The sequence below is a fragment of the Sminthopsis crassicaudata genome, chromosome 2 (genome assembly GCF_048593235.1).
Source record: "Sminthopsis crassicaudata isolate SCR6 chromosome 2, ASM4859323v1, whole genome shotgun sequence".
Taxonomy (NCBI): domain Eukaryota; kingdom Metazoa; phylum Chordata; class Mammalia; order Dasyuromorphia; family Dasyuridae; genus Sminthopsis; species Sminthopsis crassicaudata.
This window is the reverse complement of record NC_133618.1, coordinates 320309933-320332810: the sequence shown is the minus strand read 5'-3', so window position 1 is coordinate 320332810 and position 22878 is coordinate 320309933. Positions and strand designations below refer to the sequence as shown.

The 22878-nt window shown below is 31.7% G+C and overlaps 1 protein-coding gene across 1 annotated transcript in view; it reads left to right on the top strand.

The window, feature by feature from the left end:
• The window catches only part of TOGARAM1 (TOG array regulator of axonemal microtubules 1), a 92304-nt gene extending 74386 nt beyond the window's left edge, over positions 1-17918 (top strand). The window contains 14 exon segments of the mRNA XM_074290185.1: positions 782-823; positions 825-911; positions 914-953; positions 1243-1368; positions 3996-4149; positions 6382-6487; positions 7125-7360; positions 7753-7911; positions 10126-10252; positions 12037-12155; positions 13644-13830; positions 15557-15776; positions 16009-16095; positions 16732-17918. Coding sequence (XP_074146286.1) covers positions 782-823; positions 825-911; positions 914-953; positions 1243-1368; positions 3996-4149; positions 6382-6487; positions 7125-7360; positions 7753-7911; positions 10126-10252; positions 12037-12155; positions 13644-13830; positions 15557-15776; positions 16009-16095; positions 16732-16985 — 1944 coding nt within the window. The 3' untranslated portion in view covers positions 16986-17918.
• Positions 17919-22878: the final 4960 nt, after the last annotated feature.

Sequence of the window (22878 nt, the reverse complement as noted above, 5' to 3'; positions counted from 1 at the left end):
AATCTCCAAATGTAGGAAAATCAGCATTTTGAAAACAATTACAGGTCTGTGATAGCTTCATACCCAGAGTCATTCTAGCCTAGGAGAATTTGCTAGAGTTCTCTTTCTGTTGTCATTTGCTATCTCCTTTAAGGACCTAGAGTCACCAAGACTATAGAATGATTTATTAGATTAGATCTATTTATAGGTATTATGCGGTTTCTCCCCAGTTTTTATACACTCAAGTTAATTTGTAATTTTTTCTGCCATTATATTTATTATTCCTACAAATGTTTTTTGTAAATAAGTTTTTTAACCCAATCAACATTAATGTGTCCTTAGAATGTCAGTCTAGCAGGACTGCTGAGTATCATAACTCTGTACTTTATAACGCCATATCACTTTTCAAAAAGCTTGAGACATTTCATACCTCAACTTGTTATTTTTTCCTACACTTAGATGCCAGTATTGAAATTTAATCATTTTGATTGTACTTGTATAACCTATTGCTTGCTGCTTGGTGAAGGGGGAGATGATGAAGAGAGAAAAATATTTGAAACTTAAAATCTTACAAAAGTGGTGAAAACTGATCTTTACATTTAATTAGAAAAATAAAATACTAGTAAGGTGAAAAAAAAGAAATTTAATCAATTTTTTAACCACACATGGGCATTAATTATTTATTTTATGTTGAATAGACTTTGTTACAGATTATAGATGGATATGTGCAGGGTGTAAGAGTAAAAAAAAAATTAGTAATTATTTAAACTGTTATCTTCAAATTTTTCAATTTTTAATGCAGATTAAAGCTTCCATTTCAAAATCCACTTATGACAAGATGAGACCAGAAGAGAAAGGAAGAAAAAGAAATAACTCATAAATGAACGCTTTTGAAGTATTAAGATCATGATAAAAAAGGAACATAATCCACTGAGAACGCAATAAGCATACTGAAGCTGAAGAATGTCAACGAAGTTAGTTCAAATAAAGTTATGGATTGGGTATAGGGCTACTGTTGTGTTTGTATTAATATTATCCTAGCTGATGTAATATAAAATTTTTCATTTTACTCTTTGACATGATCAGAATTATAATATTACATTGGTCAGTACCAGAGAAATTTTTTAATTTGATATATAGAACAAGTGTTGAATCCCTGTAGTAAAAAAGAAAATAATTGCTTGGTTCAATGTAAGGCTTTTATTAAAAATTAACAGACTATCTTCATCTAAATTTCGGGGTTTATTTTTTCTTCTTTTCTAGACTTGAGTATTTTTGGAGATGAGGTGGTGATATCAGGTTTATCTTTAGAAAATGTAACCTTCAGCCCTTCATCAAAAGGAGTATCCTATTTAAAAAGATCACCATCTTTTCTTTTTTCAGAGTCAGGTAAAGTAATTGTTTATAATTTTTAAATATTGAAAATATTTTACTGATTATGCTAACAAGATTCTTTTATGCAGAAGAACTAACTAGTCAGATTGCTCTCATAATTTTATTAGAGAGCGGTATGGAATAGATTTTTTCATAAACTTAAAGAACTTATAAAGTTAAAAATAAATGAGTATATTATGTGTGTTAGTTATGAGGCCTGATTAAGATTCTGTGCCTTAATCAAAAGTGTTAGCAAATGATAATGTCGACTGCTCTTAGTCTTAGTGTTACAAATAAAATTTGAAAGGTTCAAACTTCTGTTATGTGATTTTTCTACACATAGTTTTCTGTATCATGGCAGAACTATTTTACTATTTAAGATTTGGAAATGAAAGTAAAAATGATACTATAATTAAATAATCCCTTATTAGCCTATCCAGTTTTATTTCCCCATAGCTGATATATTTTGTTTACACTTTTTTATGTTGTAAAATGTTAGGGTTTTTTCTCCCTTGAAAATAAAGAAGGGATAAGATTTCTAGAGTTGCCTGGATTTATAGTCAGTTAGTTAGAGTCAGAGTAATTACACATTTATTAGGCACTTATTATATGCAGGTATTGTGTTATGCAGGGGGTGAGGGGGCGGAGGGAAGATTAATAAAAAAAAAGTCAGAAAATAGTAGGGACTTTGAAGGAACTCAAAGTTCATTATGTTACATGATTAATTCTAGCAGTTTACCAGCTTTTCTTAGGGAATAGCTATTTGTTGTGGTTTTTTTGTTTTTAAACCAGGATCGGTAAGAACTATTAACTCTTACATTAGACTTACCTGATTGTGACAGTACCTAGAGGTTTATATTTATTACATGTAAACCTTTTTCAGTGGTTATCTTATTAATAAAAGAAAGATTAAATTACATTTATATTGTTTTAGTGTGTAGTATATTTTATTATCTATCTTCTCATCATGCTGTTATGGAAGTAATCCTGGGTTATCTATAAAACCCTGGTGGTGGGTCTAAGAAACCTCATAATAGATGTCCAAGATGAAATCAGAGCATTGGCCACCAGGCAATACTTTTTTTTTTTTTTTTGGGTCATATAACCTTAAAGATTGCCTCCTGAGGGATAGAGGTGTTATAGTTTGTTTCAGTGAAAGTAGAAACATTAAAGCTCACTGATCCTTGAAATAACAAAATAAAATTTTAATCTGATTTTTTTAAACATTAAGATTCATGCATAGTAACTCCCTAATCAAAATACTTATTTCTCATTTCAAAATATACCAGAATAATAAATACATTTTTCTTGCTCCAATAGATTATTCTAATATATAACTACAGTAATCAGATTAAAGATTAAGGATACGAAGGGGGGAATTCAAGTTATATATTTGTTCTCTCTGATTAAACTGCAAGCTGTTCAAGGACTACAATTTTCTTATACCTCTTTATGTTCTCACTAGGCCCAACTAGGCTTTAAAAATGATGTGCTCTCAATAAATGCTAGTTGATGTTGAACACTCTTGGACTTTGGATTATTAAAGTTGCCATCAGTAGTATCAGTCTTGACAGACTGCAAAATCTAGAGACAAATAAATTATTAGTTTGCTTTAAGTATATACAGATGTTATTGTTATTTGTTTTTGTTTTTCAGTCATGTCCAAATCTTTATGACCCCATGGGTTGGGACAATTTCTTGACAAAAATATTGGAATGATTTGCCATTTCTTCTATCACCTCATTTTACAGATGACAAAACTGATGCAGACAGGGTTAAATGACTTGCTCAGGGTCACAGAGCTATTAAGTGTCTGAAGTCAGATTTGAACTTGGGGAAATCAGTCCAGTGCTCTGTCCAGTACACCACCTGACTGTCCCAGATACAATGAGCCTATGAATTATTAAAATGGATTATAAGCTGGGTGTGATTTGTTTTCAAATTTCTTATATCTATTTATTTCCCATTCCCAGAATATTTCTTACAGGAAGAACTATGACTTCATCCTGTCATTTTATAAATATCTTCAATTTTAAAAGTGAAGCCAATAAATGAGTGAATGAATGAAGTGAAGCCAAACTTTTATATAACATGACCAGTACCTAAAAAGAACAAAACAAAACAATATATAATAGCATCTGAAATGTCAAAGACATAAAGTTTTCTCTATTTTCTAAATAGGTTTAAGTTCATAAGAAATGAAGATTCAAATTATTTTTGTCCTACAGAGGCAACTAGATGGCAAAATGGATAAAATGCCAAGACTGGAGTTAGGAAGAATTAGTTTAAATCCAGCCTCACACATTTGCTTCATGACCCTAGGCAAGTTACTTAACTTCATTTCAATTTTCTCATCTGCAAAATGAGGGTAATAATTGCATTACCTTCCAGAGCTGTAAGGATCAACTTAGATAATTGTAAAGTACTTGGTGTAGTGCCTGGTTCTATATAAATGTCAGCTATCATCCTCATCTTCCTCATTATTATTGTTGACTTAATTACACAATTTTGTTTAAAATTAATGTTAATAAAATTGGCTTTCTGTGACTAATGAAAATAAAATTAGATGAAAATACCATGTATTTCAGTATTGAGTGAACTTGGCAATCTGGTCTGTGATTATTTAATGTTTGCATTCATAGGTGAAGTGTCTCCTGGGGCCAGGCCACAATACAAAGAAAGAATCCCATCTGTCACTCATAGTCCAGAAATAATGGATCCTTCTGAACTAAGACCTTTTTCTAAACCAGAACTAGCACTTACAGAAGCCCTAAGATTTTTAGCTGATGATGATTGGTAAGTATACAAAGACCCTACTTTATAAATCCATTGTGTTCCAAAAGTTAATTTCTAATTCATTTGCTTAGAACTTAGTACAATGTTGTTTAAACAAGGGATCACAAGTTAATTTAGGGAATAGACTCCAGTCTTAAAATGGTCTGTGAGTACATACTCCATCATATTAGTTGAACCTCCTGTGGTGAATTTATAAAAGGATTTGGTCAAGAGTCTCACAGGGTGGGCACAGGCATGGGTGTATTGAATATAAATCATAGCGATCACAGATCCATTCATATATTTAGGTACATTTTTGCTAAACTATAATTATTTTTAGTGCCATCATCACTCAGCACCAACTTCCCCTTTTCTAAAACTTACCTCATTCTATCCAGATCCTGGTTTCTATCATAGATAGATCTCCAGGTTACTCTCCCTCTTCCCAGATAAGTTTGCTACATGCTCACATCAACCTCTTGTCTCCTGCCCCTCCCCCTCAAGTTTCTCTATCTCTCCAGTTCCCATGACAACACACAAGTACATGCAGGTGTATGTTGGCAAATGTTTTAACATCTGGCTTTCCAAGGAAAAACTTTTTCAACATAATGCATTTTAAAATTTGATCTGCATTTTACCATTTTCTGCCTCACTTTCTTAAATCTAGACCATGAACAAAACAATAAATCAATGATTTGTATCTTATCATGGAGTTCTCTGACTCCGATATATCCTAAGCACATCTGCTTCCTCTGAACAAAACCACCCTCTCTCCACCCTTTCCCAAGCATCCTTAGATAGAAAAGCATACAAAAATAGCCAGGTGGCACAATGGATGGTGTTAGATTTGATGGTTAGATGGATGGTGTTAGATTTGAACCTGAGTTACAATCTAGTCTCAGCCACTTATGAGTTCTATGACTTAACCTCTTCTATCTTCAGTTTTCTCATCTGTAAAATGGGGATAATAAAATCATCTACCTCCTAGGGTTATTTTGAGGATCAAATGAGATAGCATGTATAGTATTTCACAAATCTTAAAGTGCTATCTATCTAAATATGAGGTCATGATCCTGGAATTTCTCATTGAAGCACTGAGGATAAGTTACCTCCACACATTCCTACTTAGCACCCACCTGAAAATAATATATAAAATGTTTTGTTCCTCTCAGAAAGTAATATGAAGGAACATAACAATAACATTAACAATACTTCATGGTAGAGATTTAAATACTCAGGGAGAAAAAGCCACTGTTCTCATCAAAGATACTAGTTGAGGACAGATTCTTCAGTTAGTTCCTACTTTTGAGGACATCAGAAAAAATTTCACATGTGAAAATTTTACTTAGAAAGTGCTTAATAAATGTTTATTTAAGTAAATGCTGGGCCCTATGCTAAACACTAGAGATATAAAGAAAAACAAAGAACTCTCAGCCTTACTTCCTTTATGTCTATTAATTATCTTTAATATATCTTTTGTTTTTCTTTAATTTTAGCTATCTTTAGTTTTCTCTTATTTTAATTATTTAATCTTGTCTTTGAGCAAACTAGGTTGTCATAATTGGAAGAATACCAAGTGCTCGTGGGTAGGCCAAGTTAATATAATAAAAATGACAATTCCACCTAAATTAATCTACTTATTCAGTGCCTTATCAATCAGAATACCAAGAAATTACAGAGCTAGAAAAAATAATAACACCGTTCATCTGGAAGAACAGATTGAAATTGAAGAATTTCAAGGGGATTAATGAAAAAAATGCAAATACTAGGTTGTTATAGGAAACAAGCACAGGCTATATAAGCATGTAATATTTTACATGTTGAAATTTTAAAATGAGAGCCATGCTCCTAAGAAGGATTGTTCATACAGTAAATTTACTCCATTAACTTTCATTAATCATTCCATTCTCTTCTTTTCCTTTCTTCTTTCTTTTCCCTATGCTTCAAAATATGTAGAACAAGATTATAATTTCTCATTGAGGGAAAAATAAATTCACCTTGTTTGTTCCCAACATTCTTCTTGTACCAACTCAAATATTAGAGTTCCTCTTTGATCATAAGGCAAATACCCTTCATTTCAGATTCCTAATCTGACATTGTCACAGAAAGATGTAGTGAATTAACCTTACAAGTTTATTAATAAAGTGTTCTTTTATTCTTTGACTGCATTTTGAAAATATATTAGAGTCTGAAATCCAGTTGAGAGTAAACATTCTTGATTAATCCTTTTATTACTGTTTTATTTTTCCATAGGGAAAAAAAAATTGAAGGACTGAATTTTATACGATGTTTATCTGCTTTTCATTCTGATGTCTTGACTGTAAAGTTACATGAAACAAGTTTTGCTGTTGTTCAAGAGGTAATCCTAAAAACATCTTTTTGGATAGACATGTCATTGGGGCTGTATTTAACCTCTCAAAAAATTATTATACTTTAATAAGTGATAAGGAATGCAGCCTTTTTCTGTTTTGGTCATTTCCACTGAATAAATGAATAAAAAAGTTTTGTATTTATTAAATGTTTACCTGGCCCTCTCCCAAGCTTTAGGGAAACCCATACAATAAGCAAGACAGTCTCTTTTCTGAAGAAAATTATGCCTTAAGAGAAATGCAAAATATTAAGGGAATGGCAAGGGAGGAGGTTTGTGGCTCCATTGATTTTAATACTTTTTATAGAGCCAGAGTAGGAAAGACAAGAGGAAAGACAAGGAAAGACAATTATTTATTGATGTGGAGATAGAAGTGCAGGAACATGTAATTGTGAATCTGGGGCTGCCCTGGATATGATAAATTCTAACCAGCCAGAAACCCAACTTTATAGGTTGGGAAGCAGGAATTCCCAAGCAGGAACAGGAAGGTACAAATGTTACTATTACATTTTGAAATATGGAAATACAGAGATTGGTTAATGTTGGTAAAAAATAGGATTTATATTTTTGTTGATTTGCCTTTTACATTAGCAAGACTTATTCTTATTTCAGATTTTAAAATTTTTAGGTGAAGAATTTACGCTCTGGAGTTTCTCGTGCTGCTGTGGTCTGTTTAGGTGATCTCTTTACTCATCTGAAAAAGAATATGGATCCAGAAATAGATAACACAGTAAAAGTTCTGTTACATAAAGCTGGTGAATCAAACACATTTATAAGAGAAGATGTAGACAAAGCATTGAAGGCTATGGTTAATAATGTAACTCCAGCACGTGCAATTAATTCTTTAATAAATGGAGGACAAAGGTAATATTCATTAAAAATTGAAATAAGTTTAGCTAAAATTAAATTTCATACTGCCTAGACTATAGAGAAAGAAGGCAAATTTTATAGTCTTATTTACACAGCAGTGTAAAAGAAAACAGATGTCTCTCTCAGTCATTTAATAAACATTTAATGCCTGCTATATGCCAGGCACTGTGCTAAACCACTGATTAGAAATATCTTTTTTTTTTTTTTTTTTTGCTATTTGTGCAGGGGTAGCCAATTCAAATTATTAATACCAAGCTTCCTTCTTGAACTTAGAAGGATTGGGTTAGAAGGTTAAGAACAACTTATTGGTCTTTCCTAAGAACTCTTAAATCTGGTAAATAGTTAATCTCATCAACTAGTTTTATTTTATTATAATTTCCTTGCAGCCATTTACACATTGCAGTAAGAAGATGTACAGCCCAGCACTTATCTGATGTGGTAGAGCAAATGGAACCAGAAAGGATTTTATCTGGAACAAAAGATCTGGCTGACAGAATATTGCCAGCTGCTGCAAAATTTGCACAAGACAGCTCACAAGAAACTAGGTGAGCTGGTGCTCATAAAATAAGTTTAATCTAGTAACATTTGGGATTGGGAAGAATATTTTTGACACAAATAGGAAACTGACTTAAAAGTAGGACACAAAGGGTAGGGACAAACGGGAGTTTCTCTGAAATGAGAAATGTCAACAGTGGGATCCCTCGGGATTGGTGCTGGGACTGAACTTGTTTAACATTTTTATAAATAACCTGGAAGAAGGAGTGCACAGTGAATTCTCCAAATTTACAGATGACACTACGCACTTCTGGGTAGTGAAATGCCAAGTCACAGGGATGAACTTCAGGAAAACGACACGAGGCTGTATGAGTGGGCAGAAAAGTGGCAGATGAACTTCATTATGGGCAAGTGTAAGGTAATGCATTTAGGGAAACATAATCCAAATTATACTTATAGAATAATGGGCTCCAATTGCTCAGTTAAAATCCAGGAAAGTATTTAAGGGTCATTAAACTTTTCACTGGAGACATGGCCCAGTGTGCTACTGCAGTGAAAAGGCCATCAAAGTGCTAGATATCATCAAGATTAACATGGAGGGGAATGTTATTTTACCAATGTTCAGGGCCATAATATATTTGGAATACTATGTGCATTTTTTATTCTCAAGAAAAATAAGGCATAATAAAGATTTCTAAAGAAGGGTACTACTAAGATTGAAGGGTTTCTTAGGATTTTTTGATTAGAAAAATAAAGCTTGAAAAGGAATAATGATCAAAATGATTAAATAGTAATTGATAAGTTGATTACAGAGACAGGCTTTAAAACATTAAAGAGGATATATTTTAAACATAGAATTACTATTTTACTTAGCAGTGAATAAACCTTTGGAACTTATTATTCCTAAAGTGGTACAGGATAGAGAGTGATATAAAGGAAGGATTTAGACAAATTTCATAAATGATAGGAACATGCTATATTATTATGGGAACCTAGGATTCTTTGAGATATACCCCTTTACTTCCCCTTAATGGCAGTCATTGGGGTTTTATTTTTAATGAATTTTTTAATTCATCTTTATAATTTTGAAATTATTGTATAGTGAAAATTAAATATTCAAGATGAAATATTTTCCACTTCATATGTTCTTTATCACTTGGCTATTGACCTTTCTGGATTATAGGATCTTTTTTATATCCTTAGATCCCCAATTGAGGTTTAAGTAGGTACCATGGTTGTGTCCAAGAAACTTTATAACAGTTGAGGAGTGAGTGGTCATTTGTATTGTGAGCCATATTCTGGTTCTAGGACCATGGGAATGGAAGGATCAAGTCTGTTTTCCCCACATATTCCCATTTTCATAATTCTTTTCTGATAGAGAGGAACATAGAAAGGAAACAGATTTGTTTAGGCTTTCTAAGATCTCAGTGCCTCTTTATCGCTTTCTTTCCCCAAATTATATACCACACCTAGAAGTAGAGACAAAAAGAGAAAACACATTGGAACTCATATCAGAGCCAGTCCAGCACTTTAGCAGAAAAGGCAGCTAGCTTTCTGCTTAAAAGAAGTTGAAGTTCTTAAGTTCCCTATCTCTACCCCCATTCCACCCCTTGCTGCTGTAAATTCTGCTGGCTTTGAATTGTGGCACTTGAAATTCCTACTGAGTATCATTTCTTTAAAATATTATTTCTAGAAGATTGGTATAAAAATTCATATTTTTTCTGGGAAAAGAGAAGCACTTATATTAGCAACATTAATATAAACTTAAACCAGTTAATTAACTATCCCTAAAAGACAGAGAACAATTTCCTGAGAGATAGATAAGTACACAAAGGACAGGTAAGTTTTTTGTGTGGGTAGATTTAGAAAGAAAAATCAGATTATAGAGTTCCTACATAAGATATCAAGCTCTTAAGTGCAACAGCTGAGTCAGAAGCTTTAAATAGGTGGTTAGCAATCAGAATTACTGGGCATTGAAGCAAATGCTAACACTGTACTTGATCTGCTTCACAGTTTTGCTGAAAGCTAGCCAATATTGGAAAACAGGATTCCTATAGGTACTCACAAGACTGAGCAAAACAGTTGGCCCTTCATCTAGACTATGATCTATAACCAGCTGACCTCAAAACATTAGGAAATGGTGCTTTCAAATCTCTTTAAAATTATAGCAGCAAGTAGATTTGGGGCTTGAATTTAGAATAATTGTAGCTAATAATACAAACTCTTAAGTCTAAATGATAAAAACACTTCTTACATGTTTGCAGGTATTATGGTCGAAAGATGCTATTCCTCATGATGTCACATCCTAACTTTGATAAAATGCTTGAAAAATATGTCCCATGTAAAGATTTGCTTTATATTAAAGAATCTGTTAAAAACTTGCGTCAGAAGGTATGTGAAAAAGATTGGGGGATGGGAGAGAGGGAGAAAAAATAGAAATCAAAATCTTATAAAAGCAAATGTTGCAAACTTTAAAAAAAAAAAAAAAGACTGGGTTTTAATGAACAATTTAAAAATTGAGAATATTTCACCTTGGATGATTAAAAAGAGAAATAACTATTTTCTTTTTCTTCTTCCATAATGTTAACTACTTAGAGCAAATGTTCCTTCAGCAATAGAGCTTCTAAAATGCAATTTTCCTTATATAATTAAATCTCTTTATTCTTAGTGGTAGAGCTTTTCTAGATAATAGCTAACCTCGTAATGGTGGAATAGATGCGATTTTGATATATTAAAAACATATTTAATTTAGTATTAGCTTGAATTATCATCACTGAGTATATCTTTACTGATAACCTTAGGAAATATGCCAAGGAGGGCAGGACCAGTAATAATTGATGAAAGTTAGTCAAAAAAACCCCAAAACCGTGCATTCACACTTATGATAAATAGTAAGGAGCTATCCAAAGGTTGAAGGGGCTATCTTGGGAAGCACTGGTTTTCCTGTCTTTGGAGATTTTAAAGCAAAAGCATAGCAATTTGTAGGGTTTTAGAACAAAATTTTTTTGACTGTCATTTGCATTAAATGGCTTCTGAGATTCCTTGTAACTCTGACAAAATCTATGGTAGCTAGAAGATAGGAATAGGTGATTATATCTGTGATTACATTGGTGTAGAGTACTCTTAGGTGAGGTCTCCTACTTTACCAGTGCATTTCTACATCAACTCTGAAACTATAGTCTCAAAGAGCTACATAGAACACTGAAAGGTTAAGGGTCACATAGCTAGCATATATTAGATGAAGAATTTGAACCCAGGTCTTTCTTCCTCAAAGTAAGCTTGCTATCTACTATACCATGTTAGTCATTAGAGTCACAGAATTTCAGAACTGGTAAGGGTTTATATGTCTTCTCCAACCCCCATCCTATCCTTTTATTTACTAAACATGAAAATTCCAATATTCAGATTTCTACCCCAAGCAAAAATCTGTTTTTTGACAAATGAAGCATTTGTGCTTAGAGATTTATTTCAAGTATTATTATCAATGAAAGCATGCTATGTATTCACACATGTGAGTACACACACATGTGCATTTAACAACACTTACTTTGTGTGACTTTGAGAATGTCATTTAATGTCTCTAGATCTCAGTTTCTTCAGCTGTAAAATGTTTAAGATGGACTATATGATTGTAAAATCCCATTCTAGCTCTAAATTGATGATTTAGGATGAAATTTTCAAATTGGTAGTAAGAAATTATGTAGTTATTGAAAGAATGTTGTCATATTGTTTATTTTGTGGAGTTCCACAAGGTTAAATAAATGTTAAATTTATAGATATGATTTTTAAAAATTGATTTTAAAATGTAACATTTGTTCCTGTCAACTGTTACATGAGCTGCTGGGCCATAACAGATATCAGGGACAAGACATTTTAGAGATCAGCTTAGAGGAAACAACTACTGGGTTATTTAGAGTCAAAAACTGCTTATGCCACAGACCAATAGTTTATTTCATATTAGAATTCATTATAAAATAATAATTTGCTGCTACTAAATACTGTTAAGGATCACCTCATAACTAACAGTGCACATATTGTAATGATTATTAACATATTAAAACAACAATGTAATTACTAGTATGAAAAATTTGTTTTATCTGTTTTTAATTTAAATTACTAGTTTTCTGATTTTAAGTGTATATTATAATACTTGACTTTCTTTTTTTCACTTTCAGGGTTTAGGAGACATGCCATTAGACACTCCATCCGCCAAAGGGAGGCGTTCTCATGCCGGCAGTGTTGGAAGTACAAGGTCATCCTCTGTTTCTAGAGATGTTCTCAATTCAGCTGAAAGGCAGGACCATTTCATATATCATATAATTTGGTTAATTATCTTTGGCTTTTTACTTGAACTGTTTTCCCCCAGAGGAACTGTAAAAATTGAATGAAATGTCAAAAGTTTAAGTATGACACACAAACTATGAAGTAATAAGGCAGTTATATATTTACAGCATTCTTATTGTCACCAAGCAGTTAAGCCTTGGGTAGGTTTATCAAACAAATCTACTAGTAAAACATTTTGTTGTCCTATTTTTACATAGCTTAAAGCTTAATATAGTAAGTCTGAATTGGATCCCAAAGTTGTTTTGTTTTTTTTAACCTTTGAGAGTATTGTATTCTTTTTTTTGATAACTGTATAATTATATTATTGAATAGGAGTTCCAAGCCAACATGAAAAAACGTATGTTATGTGATATGTTTCATTGTTTGCATGATAGTACTGCTTTTATGAGACTTTTGGAGAAAACATTGTGTTCAAAAAAATTTTTTTATAGTTCATCAAAAAAATTAATATCTCAAGATACTGTAGGGAAAAAAAGGAGAAGAGTTTTTATGAATATATTCTTTAAGCTCTACAAATAATCTATTTTAGCTTAAATAATATGACACATCTTTTCATTGCTTTTTTGTCTTGTGGGAATGACTTTGGATTCTTGATGGCCATACTAGCAGAATATAAGATTAATTAGGTTCATCATAATGAACATATTTTAAGTAAGATTCTGGAAAAAGGCTGGACCTGATCTCCAAAAACCAGACTAATTTAAACATAGAGAAATCTAATACCAGAAGGCTGACCACTTAATAAAGAATTTTTTGACAATTACAACCGAACAGAAATGCAACTAAATCTTTATGCTTCTGCAATGACAGTTTCAGAGCAGCAGAGAATTATCTGATTTAACTTTTTCAGTTATGATAATCATTGCCACCAGCAACCTCCAAATAAAAAGTATTTTTCCCTTAAGTCCTCAGTGTTTATAGGATCATTTTCAGAATTGATTATTTCTATTTAGTCACAATGTAAAAAATAGTATGCTGCTTAAAAAAACAAAAACGAAAAAACTACGGTCATAATAGATTATACTGTTTTTGAAAATATTCCTCAGATTTAATATTTTCCTGTCTTTTTGAGTGAAGAGGGAATTCTGTCTTCCATCATTTAAAAGGATGTATGAGGAGCAGCTATATGGCACAATGGTAAAGCACCTGAAGTCAGGAAGACCTGAGTTCAAATTTGGCCCCAGACACTTAAATACTTCCTACCTGTGTGACCCTGGGCAAGTCACTTAACTCTAATTGTCTCACAAACAAAAAAAAGGATTTATAAGTTCTAATAAAATGAAGACTCCTCAAAAAGATATTTTTTTTCCATGACACTAAAAGAACAAAACAGAAGATAGTTTTGAGAATCCTGGGAATATAAATTTTTATTTATTATATATGATGTATTATTGGGTGGATGACCTTCCAGGAAATTGCTTCTTTTCTTTCCCTTTAGGGAGATTATAGACATACGTGAAGTAAGAAAAGGTGTTCCCCGCAGTTCTTTAGAGAGTGCTGAATATATTAAGGTCCTAACAGGTTTATTAAATGCAAAAGACTTCCGAGATCGAATAAATGGGATCAAGCAACTTTTATCAGACACTGAAAACAATCAAGAACTTGTTGTTGGAAACATTGTAAAGGTTAGTATTCAAAAAGTATTATGTAGCAGTTAAGCTTCACTCTCTGTGTAGGTGAATAAATAAATTTAAAATATGTAACCAGATAATTTTATCCTTTTGTTTTGAGATCTTGAAAATTAGAGCTAATAGGAAGAATAAGACTTAGAAAGTAAGCCTATCTTTTGAATAGCAAGGTGATTCAGATCTGTTCCAATGATCTTGTGATAGAGCCCTCTGCACCCAGGGAGAAAACTCTGGGGACTGAGTGCGGATTACAACATAATGTTTTCACTTTTTTGTTGTTGTTATTGCTTCCATTTTGGGCTTTTTCTCATTTTTTCCTTTTTAATCTGATTTTTTGTTGTTGTTCAACATGATATTTGTGGAAATATGTATGGAGGAATTGCACATGGTTAATCTGTTTTGGATTATTTCCTGTTTTATGGAGGGGAAAAAAATTTGGAACACAAGGTTTTGTAAGGGTTGCAGGGTTGAAAATTATATATATCTATGCATATGTTTTGAAAATAAAAAGTGTTAAGAAAAAAATAAGCAAATCCAGCTGATCAAAAAAAAAAAAGAAAAAGAAAAAAAAAAGAAAGACTTAATTTAGAAGAGAATAAGGCATTAGAATGAACTTAATATCTATAATAAGTGTTAGATGGAGAGGTCCTATTTGCTCAAAAGAAACCCTTTATATGTGGTTTTAAAATTAATTTGCAACTGACCTTAATTCAGATCTACTTGAACTTCAATTATACTAACACTATCAGAATATTATGCAAATCTATATTTTAGATAAAGATTAGTGACACCAGAATTAAAACATTACTTGTTCTTTCATTTCAAATTAATTTGATTCATTTTCTTTTGTATTAATATAATAAAGTGAATTATTATTTAAGTCAATATGTGATCTTATTGATGTGGGCATAGATTTCTTGTCCTGCTTTATGACTGGAATTAAGATTTTAACAGAATTGTAATACTGAAATTCAGAATGACGTTCTAAGCTTTTTTTCTTTTGCTAAAGGGCTCAAAAATACAGCTTTTGAATGCAAATCTTTAATATTTTTACAATTGATTATTATCTGTATCATATTATTATCAACTTATTATCTGTATCATAGGCAGCTATGAAGCACAGTACTATACCCAGAGTCAGGAAGATCTTGAGTTCAAATGTGACTTCAGCCACTTACTAACCATGTGACCCTACACAAATCATAACTCTGTTTGCCTCAGTTTCCTCATTTATAGAATGAACTGGAGAAGGAAATGGACAAACTACTCCAGTATCTTTATCAAGAAAATTCCAAATGAGATTGCCTGTCATCTAGGGGAGGGAGTAGAGGGAGGAAGGGAGGGGAAAATTCAGAAAAGTGAATACAAGGGATAATGTTATTTAAAAAAAAAAAAATTACTCATGCATATGTACTGTCAAAAAATTATAATTATAATTATAAATATGATTATAATATAATTATAAATAATTATAATATTTATTTAAAAAAAGAAAAGAAAAGAAAATCCCAAATGAGCTCACAAAGAGTCTAACACAACTAAAACAGCTCAACAACAAATATAGTACCTGAAAGCCTACAAACCACTTTGCATATACTACTGAAATAACTGGACAATAACAAGAAATCTAGGTCTAGCTTAAATTTTCTAGAGTTAGCATTAATGAGTTTTTAAAAAATTTTCCCATTTCATTACTTAATGTCATCAACTAATTTATTTTCAGATCTTTGATGCATTTAAATCTCGACTACATGACTCAAATAGTAAAGTAAATCTAATAGCTCTGGAAACAATGCACAAAATGATTCCTTTGCTCAGAGATAACTTATCACCTGTAATCAACATGCTCATTCCAGCAATAGTGGATAACAATCTAAATTCCAAGAATCCAGGAATTTATGCTGCTGCCACAAATGTTATTCATGCTCTGAGTCAGCATATTGGTAAGAAATTTCAATTTAAAGCTTAAAAAAAATTTACATTTAATTTGAAAAAATGTTCCTAATCTTTTTATTTCTCAATTTTTTCAAACACATTAGCCTAGTAAAGAATTTTAAATTAATTACTTGGTTTTTATTATTGTGTAATTATCTGCATTCAAGAAATAAATGTTTTTCTGCCTTTTAATGAAAAATTAATATTTACGTAACTATATGCAATTTCTCTTTTATTTAGACAATTATCTACTTCTACAGCCTTTCTGTACTAAAGCACAGTTTTTAAATGGAAAAGCAAAACAGGATATGACTGAAAAACTTGCTGGTAAGTATGTTGTATTTACATTGTAAATTATAATTGTAATCCAATTATGGGATTTTATTATTATGATGGATATTTAGTTGTGTATTAATAGATAATCAGTACTTAAAAACCTACCTGATTAAGCATCATTTTGCCTTAAAATTAAAGCTAGTCATGTTGTGTACCCCAAGAAGACTTTTTAGAGCATTATAAAGCATTTTTTAATGGTTTCTGTCTTCTTAATACTGCTTTTTTTTTTTAAAGGCTGTAAGAAAAGCCCTTATCTTGAAACCCTGAAAAATAGAAATTATTTACAAGATAGAGAATATGCTCCCTCTGTATTTTTCTCATTATGACCTATGATTTAGAATGTAGTTTTATTTCTTTGTAATGGAATATAATTTTCATTCAGAAAGGATCTCAGTGTGAAGTGAGGGTTTGGTTCCAATATTCCTGTTCTTCTGAAAATAATTCATTATAGTTGAAGTATGTTTTATTTTGTTACTGATTTTGAAGTAGATTCAATTTTTTATTTTCATTCTATAGTAAATTTTGTAACACTTATATTTTATACTGTAAATTGTATTTTAGATATTTTTAATTAAAATGAACTGAATTACAAGTTATTTACTCACATGCCATATTGTTGCATTTCAGATCTTGTTATGGATCTCTATCAAAGGAAACCTCATGCTATAGAACAGAAGGTGTTGGCTGTTCTTTGGCATTTATTAAGCAACATGACAAATAGTGGCTCACTACCAGGAGCTGGAGGAAATATCCGAACAGCCACAGCTAAATTATCAAAAGCACTTTTTGCACAAATGGGTCAAGGTCTATTAAACCAGGCTGCATCTCAGCCACCACAGATTAAAAAGAGTTTAGAAGAATTGCTTGAAATGACAACTTAAAATGAATTATGTATGTTACTCCATTAATGTGTAATGCAATAAGATAGGCTAAAAATACCTGTTTACATGAAGACAGATGGAGCCTTTTTAAAGTTAAATTATCACGGTACCTACACTTTTCATTTAGAAACTATCTAGAATGACAACTCTTGAAAACTTGTAAAGCACACCTCTGTCTCATACTAGTGACTACCACTCATGATCAAACCTATAATACATATGAAACAATCAGTATAACACTCAAAAATTCTGTTTGAAAACACATGGAATGAATTCATCTTTAACATTTATAAAGTCCTGCTCATTTGCACTCCTCTGTAGAAACTACAGTATGTTGCCCTATATGTACAATTAGATTTGTAATTAAAAATATACTTTTTATTATGTAATCATGTTCTGATATGTCTTATTACTTAGCCTTATTTTACAAAAGTAGAAAAAAGTCATTGAAATATATGTACCACAAAGAGGGATTTGTTTGCTACTTGTAAAAAAAAAAAAAAAAAAAAAAAAAAGATGTATTTCTTAAATCAGTCCACCAATATGATTGTGCAGTATTAGCTTGCTATTGCTGATATGTTGATGTAATATATTTGTTTAACTATTGGGCATTACCATCTATGAAACTGTAAGATTTAAATAACATAATAAAGCATGACAACAAATTTTTAGGAAACAAATTTTCAAATATTTTAAAATACACGTTATTTAAGAGAACGTGTTAAATATAACTTCCATATCTTTGTGTGAAAACACTAAATTTTCTCTCTGTCCAAACATTTATAAAGGTATTATATCTCTGCCCAGTTGTCTAATTTTCAACAATAGTGCCAGGTCTTCTATAGATTTTCTCAAGGTTATCCAGCTACAAGTACTGTACTACATTTTAAAAAGGAAAAGGAATGTTATAAAATAAAGGGATTTATTTCTGTAGATGTGTGAGGTGTTGTTTTTCCTCCCCCTCAAAATGGAAAAATAATCAAATGTTTGTCTTAAGATTCATAAACTCTTTTTATGGTTTCCAATTTTGAAAGTAACGAGCAGATTCATCTTCAAATCCCTAAAACATTTAGAACTGAAAAAATATGCAGATAAACTTAATAGTAAAACAAATAGATTGACTGTAAAGAGATAGAAAATTATTAATATTATACTATGAGAATAGAATTACAGTAAAAACAAACATACTGCTTATGGAAGAGTGGGTGTCTTGGCATTTAGAATGATGGTCTTTTTTTCAAGAGACAGTCCCCAACTAAAAATTCCTGAATAAGTAGCTATCATGAAGCCCAATTTACCTATCTGAGGATATCATTTTGGATTGGTTGCATTTCAAGGTTTAAAATATCTAGCTGAATTACTGATTTTTATAGTTCTTGAGATGATGGTAACACCTAATTGAACTTTTTTAATATGCTACTTGACATATTTGTTGTTAACACAGTTCATCCTTTTGTTTAAAGTAGTTCTGACCAATCAAATCTGATTTTGGGGTTTAAAGGAATGTGTAGTTCAGCCATTAGATGTTTTATTATTTTTTAAAAATTGTTAGTTTGCTTCTCTAATTTTTATATTTCTTGTGTTTATTTTAGATTTAGTTGTTGGCTTTATATTTTTTTTAATGTACATTCATCAGTCATCTCATTTTCTATTTTGTTAATAGTGTATGTTTAGAAGAATAGAATTTTTTCTAGAGGATTGCTTTATCTACATCACAGACAAATTTTAAACAAATTTAAAAAGCTGTAGAAATTAGAAACTAAACTAAAATCTAGTTCTTTGGAAAGACTTTGAATGGATAAATCTTTAATCTGATTTTAAAAGAAGGCAAGAAATCAAACCAACAAAATAAAAATGAACAAGGTGAAATTAGAGATGAAGAACCATTTATAAATGATGGGGGGACAGATGTAATGATATAATCAGAGAAGGAGACAGATTTACTTGGGAGAATTAGGCTTTTCAGATAGGATAGTACTCAACCAATAGGGAACTCCTGTTCAATTATTTTTCACATAGGGGAACTACCAAAGAAGAGGAAAGTGAGAAGATGGGGGAAAGGTGACCAACTCAACCCTGATAGCTTCACTGAAGAATTCAAACTTTTAAGGAATAATTAATATCAATAGTGATGAGGTCAGAAGAGCAAATCCTAATTCATGCAGTACAAGGCACTTGTGATAAATTCACAAGGGCTTTCTCCTTGCCAAAAGGTAGCTTTATTTAAGAGAAGAGGTTACAGACTAAATGAAGGGGTAAAAGAGGCACCAGGAGTGGTAAATAGAAATAGATTTAGGAGAGCAATAGAATTAGCAAGTAAAGGAGTTTGGAAGAAAACATTAAAGATATATGCCATGAGATGCTTCATTGATTGTCAGGCTAAATCCATAGAGAAGTTTAGCAGAAAATACAGAATTGGCTATAATAAGGAGAAAGATGCCATTAAAGGGAAGACATAAGGATGGAGAGAATACCTCATAAGCTGGCTTAGTCCCAAAAAGGACTTAACTTAGATCTTCATCATAAGCATATATTTTATAGGGGAAATATTACCATGTGGATTCCTCAGGGGAGGAGGAGAAATACCTGGAAAGAGTTGGGGAGAAAAAGATGTATATATTGGTACTGAGACTGCCTTAAAGATATTCTGAGAAAACTTGGTTCCCATCAGGCTTAACAAAACAGTCTGGGAAATTCCCATCTTAGGTATCTAAAAGATGCTAATTGCAGTTGGGAATCATCATAGTTACCCTAACTATAGTAATAAGACAGACTAGAAAACTTAAAATCCCATTTTAGCATTCCCTGAAGAAAGGAGAGAGAATAACCTGATTTCAGGATTCACATCAAATAATATACAAATTACTCTCAAAAATTGAAAAAGCATCCTCAGATTCTTTTTATCAGACAAATACAGTCTAGTTCTTAAAGGAAAGATAAAAAATAAAAGAAAAACTGATAAAATCTTTTAAAATAATATAACAAACTGCAGTAAAAAAAAAATCATCATGAATAGGTTGAATTTATGCCAGGAATAAAAAGGATGGCTCCTTTACTAGATAAAATTCATTTTGAAAAATAAAAGATCTGGACCATGACAATCATCAACATCATCTAGTATTGATTTAAAGAGATAAATAGGTTAGTGGGACAGACTAGACAAGCAAAAATCAGAAACAATGGAATTCCGTTATACAATGTTTGATAGATGGAACACAAACTAGTTAAGGAAGAACTCTGATTAAAAATTGCTGGGAAATCTTTGGGCAGAAATTAGTCTTAGACCAACACTTTACATCATACTCTGTAACACTTAAAATATGTGAAGTAAACATTAAAGAAAAAATCATTGTATACCTTTCACAGCTATCATTAGAGATGTATTATTCATCAAACAAAAAAGAGGCAACTACAGAAGGAAAAAAAAACATAATTTGAATTACATGAAGCTGAAAAATTTCTATGGGGATTGTGGGTATTAAACCCAAAAAAATATATTAGGGGTTTCTTAAAACCCATATTACTTTCCCAAATGGCCCACTAAAGGATGATGTTTAAGGGAGTGCAACCAGACTTCCCAGATAGGGCCACCAAAAGGTTGATGTTATACTATGTATTGCTATTTGTCCTTCATTCTCAAAGACCATAAATCATTAAGGAGGTGATACTATGACATGCAAGTGAATTGGATTTGAGTGAGGGAGAAAATTGAATTAGAACTACAGAAAAATTAAATTAAAACCCAAGAAATGGAGGTTAGGACTCAGAACAAAGAAATAAAAGAATGTAATCAGAATTAGGGTTTTAGATTTGAAAATGAAAGGAAAATATAATCAAGGGTGGAGATTCGCCAGATACTTGTGAGAGGTAATTAAAGGTAAAGAACCACTTACACTTGCAGAGATTTAGACTGTCCTACTTCAGATAAAATAGTACTCTGCCAACAGAGAATCCAGAAGGATTGAACTACTTCCAAATATTATGCCAAGGAAGGAGTAATGAGGTGGTGAGGGTAGAGATTCACACAGAGGGAAATCATGCACTCCTTTAGGGTTGTGTCACTCGGCTCATGAGGCATCAAGGGAGTGTTGCATTTAGGGTATAAAAAGAGGACAAGACTGATTCCAGGTGTTCCTGCTCTATACAACACCCACATCTGCAATTATGTAATTAAAGATTAAAACCTTCCCAACTCCTATAGCTGGAATATGCTCCCTCTTCATCTCTGTCTCCTGCTAAAGTCCCACTTTCTATAGAAAGTCTTTCCCAATTCTCTTTTGATTCTCTTTTGATTATATCCAATTTATCTTGCACTAAAGCTTGTTTTTATCTCATTTTGTAAGTTTTACTCCCTAGAGACTGTTCAAGGGGATTGGCTTTTATCTTTCTTTGTATATCATGTGCATACCATAGGGTGACAAATATAGACACTCATTAAACTTTTATCTGGACTGTTCCATCAGAGACCATTCTTATCTTTTATTTTTGCTATTTGCAAGTTGTAAAGTGACACCTCAGTCATTCATCAGCCTGCTCATCATTTCTTACAGAATGATAATAGTCCATTACATTCACATGCCTTGACTTATTCAGGCATTACCCAACTCATGGATATTCACTCAATTTCCAGTTTTTGGAGAGACTTTTAACAAGAAAACCAACCAATAGACTATTGCAATATTCCAGGCATTGTTGGTGATGAATCAGCCCTATTATTTTATAAAATAATTTTAATTATCTGAATAATTGTGAATAAATGAAGAAAAGATTCATATCCTTTTACCTAGAGATTTCATTATTAGATTTATACCCCATAAGGGCCACAGATAGTCTTGATAAACATCAAAGTAGCATTTCCTTATTAGCAAAAAAATGAAACCAAAGTAGATAGCCATTAAATATCAACTCTAAATAAATTGTAGCAGATAAATATAATGGAATTAATTGCTGTGCTGCAAGAAATGACAATGTGATGAATATAGAGAAACATGAAATGATCTATATGAGCTGATGCAAAAGGAAGTAGCAAAACAACAAAAAAAGATATACACAATGATTAATACAAATGAAAAGAATACCCAAAAAATTAAAATTCAATATTGCAAAATTTTATAGAATTGACATGGTTAGAAAGAAAAGATACTCTCACCCCACCCTTTTGCAGAGGTGAGATTCAGTTCATAAATGTTATACATTGCATATATTCAGATTATTTCAATATATTGATTAATTATGATTCCCCCCCCCCCCATTTTTGTGTCTTTAAAAAATTTGTCCTCTGAGATGACTGACTCTAAGAGTAGAGATACTGGAGAGGATTATAGTGATTTAAAAAAAGATAGAGGGCAGCTAAGTGGTGCAGTGGATAGAGCACTAGCCTTGAATTCAGGAGGACCAGAGTTCAAATCTGGTCTCAGACACTTGACACTTCCTAGCTGTGTGACCCTGGGCAAGTCACTTAACCCCAGCCTCAGAAAATAAAATAAATAAATAAATAAACTAAGAAATGGATAACAACATTTTAAAAGAAGAATTGGTAGACATTGGACAAGGTGAACACTCAAAAATGTAAATTAAATCAGGCTTAGTAGACATGGAAAAATTCTTATTACATTTTGAGACATGTATAGTCATTATCAATTTAATAAAAAGCAGTATTTGTAAAAATTTTAAATAAAAAATAATAAATAAAACACATGGAATGTAATTAAAATAATTGAACCCAAATCTATAAATGAGTAACTAAAAATAAAAAATGGGAAATGAATAAAAATAAATGGCATTGCCTCAGACTAGAATGCTTTCATCTAGTTTAACCACTATAAAGTAGTTGTTACAAGGAGATCAAAGGGCCTAGAAAATGCCTTAGTTTGCCTAGTCAGCAAACATCTAA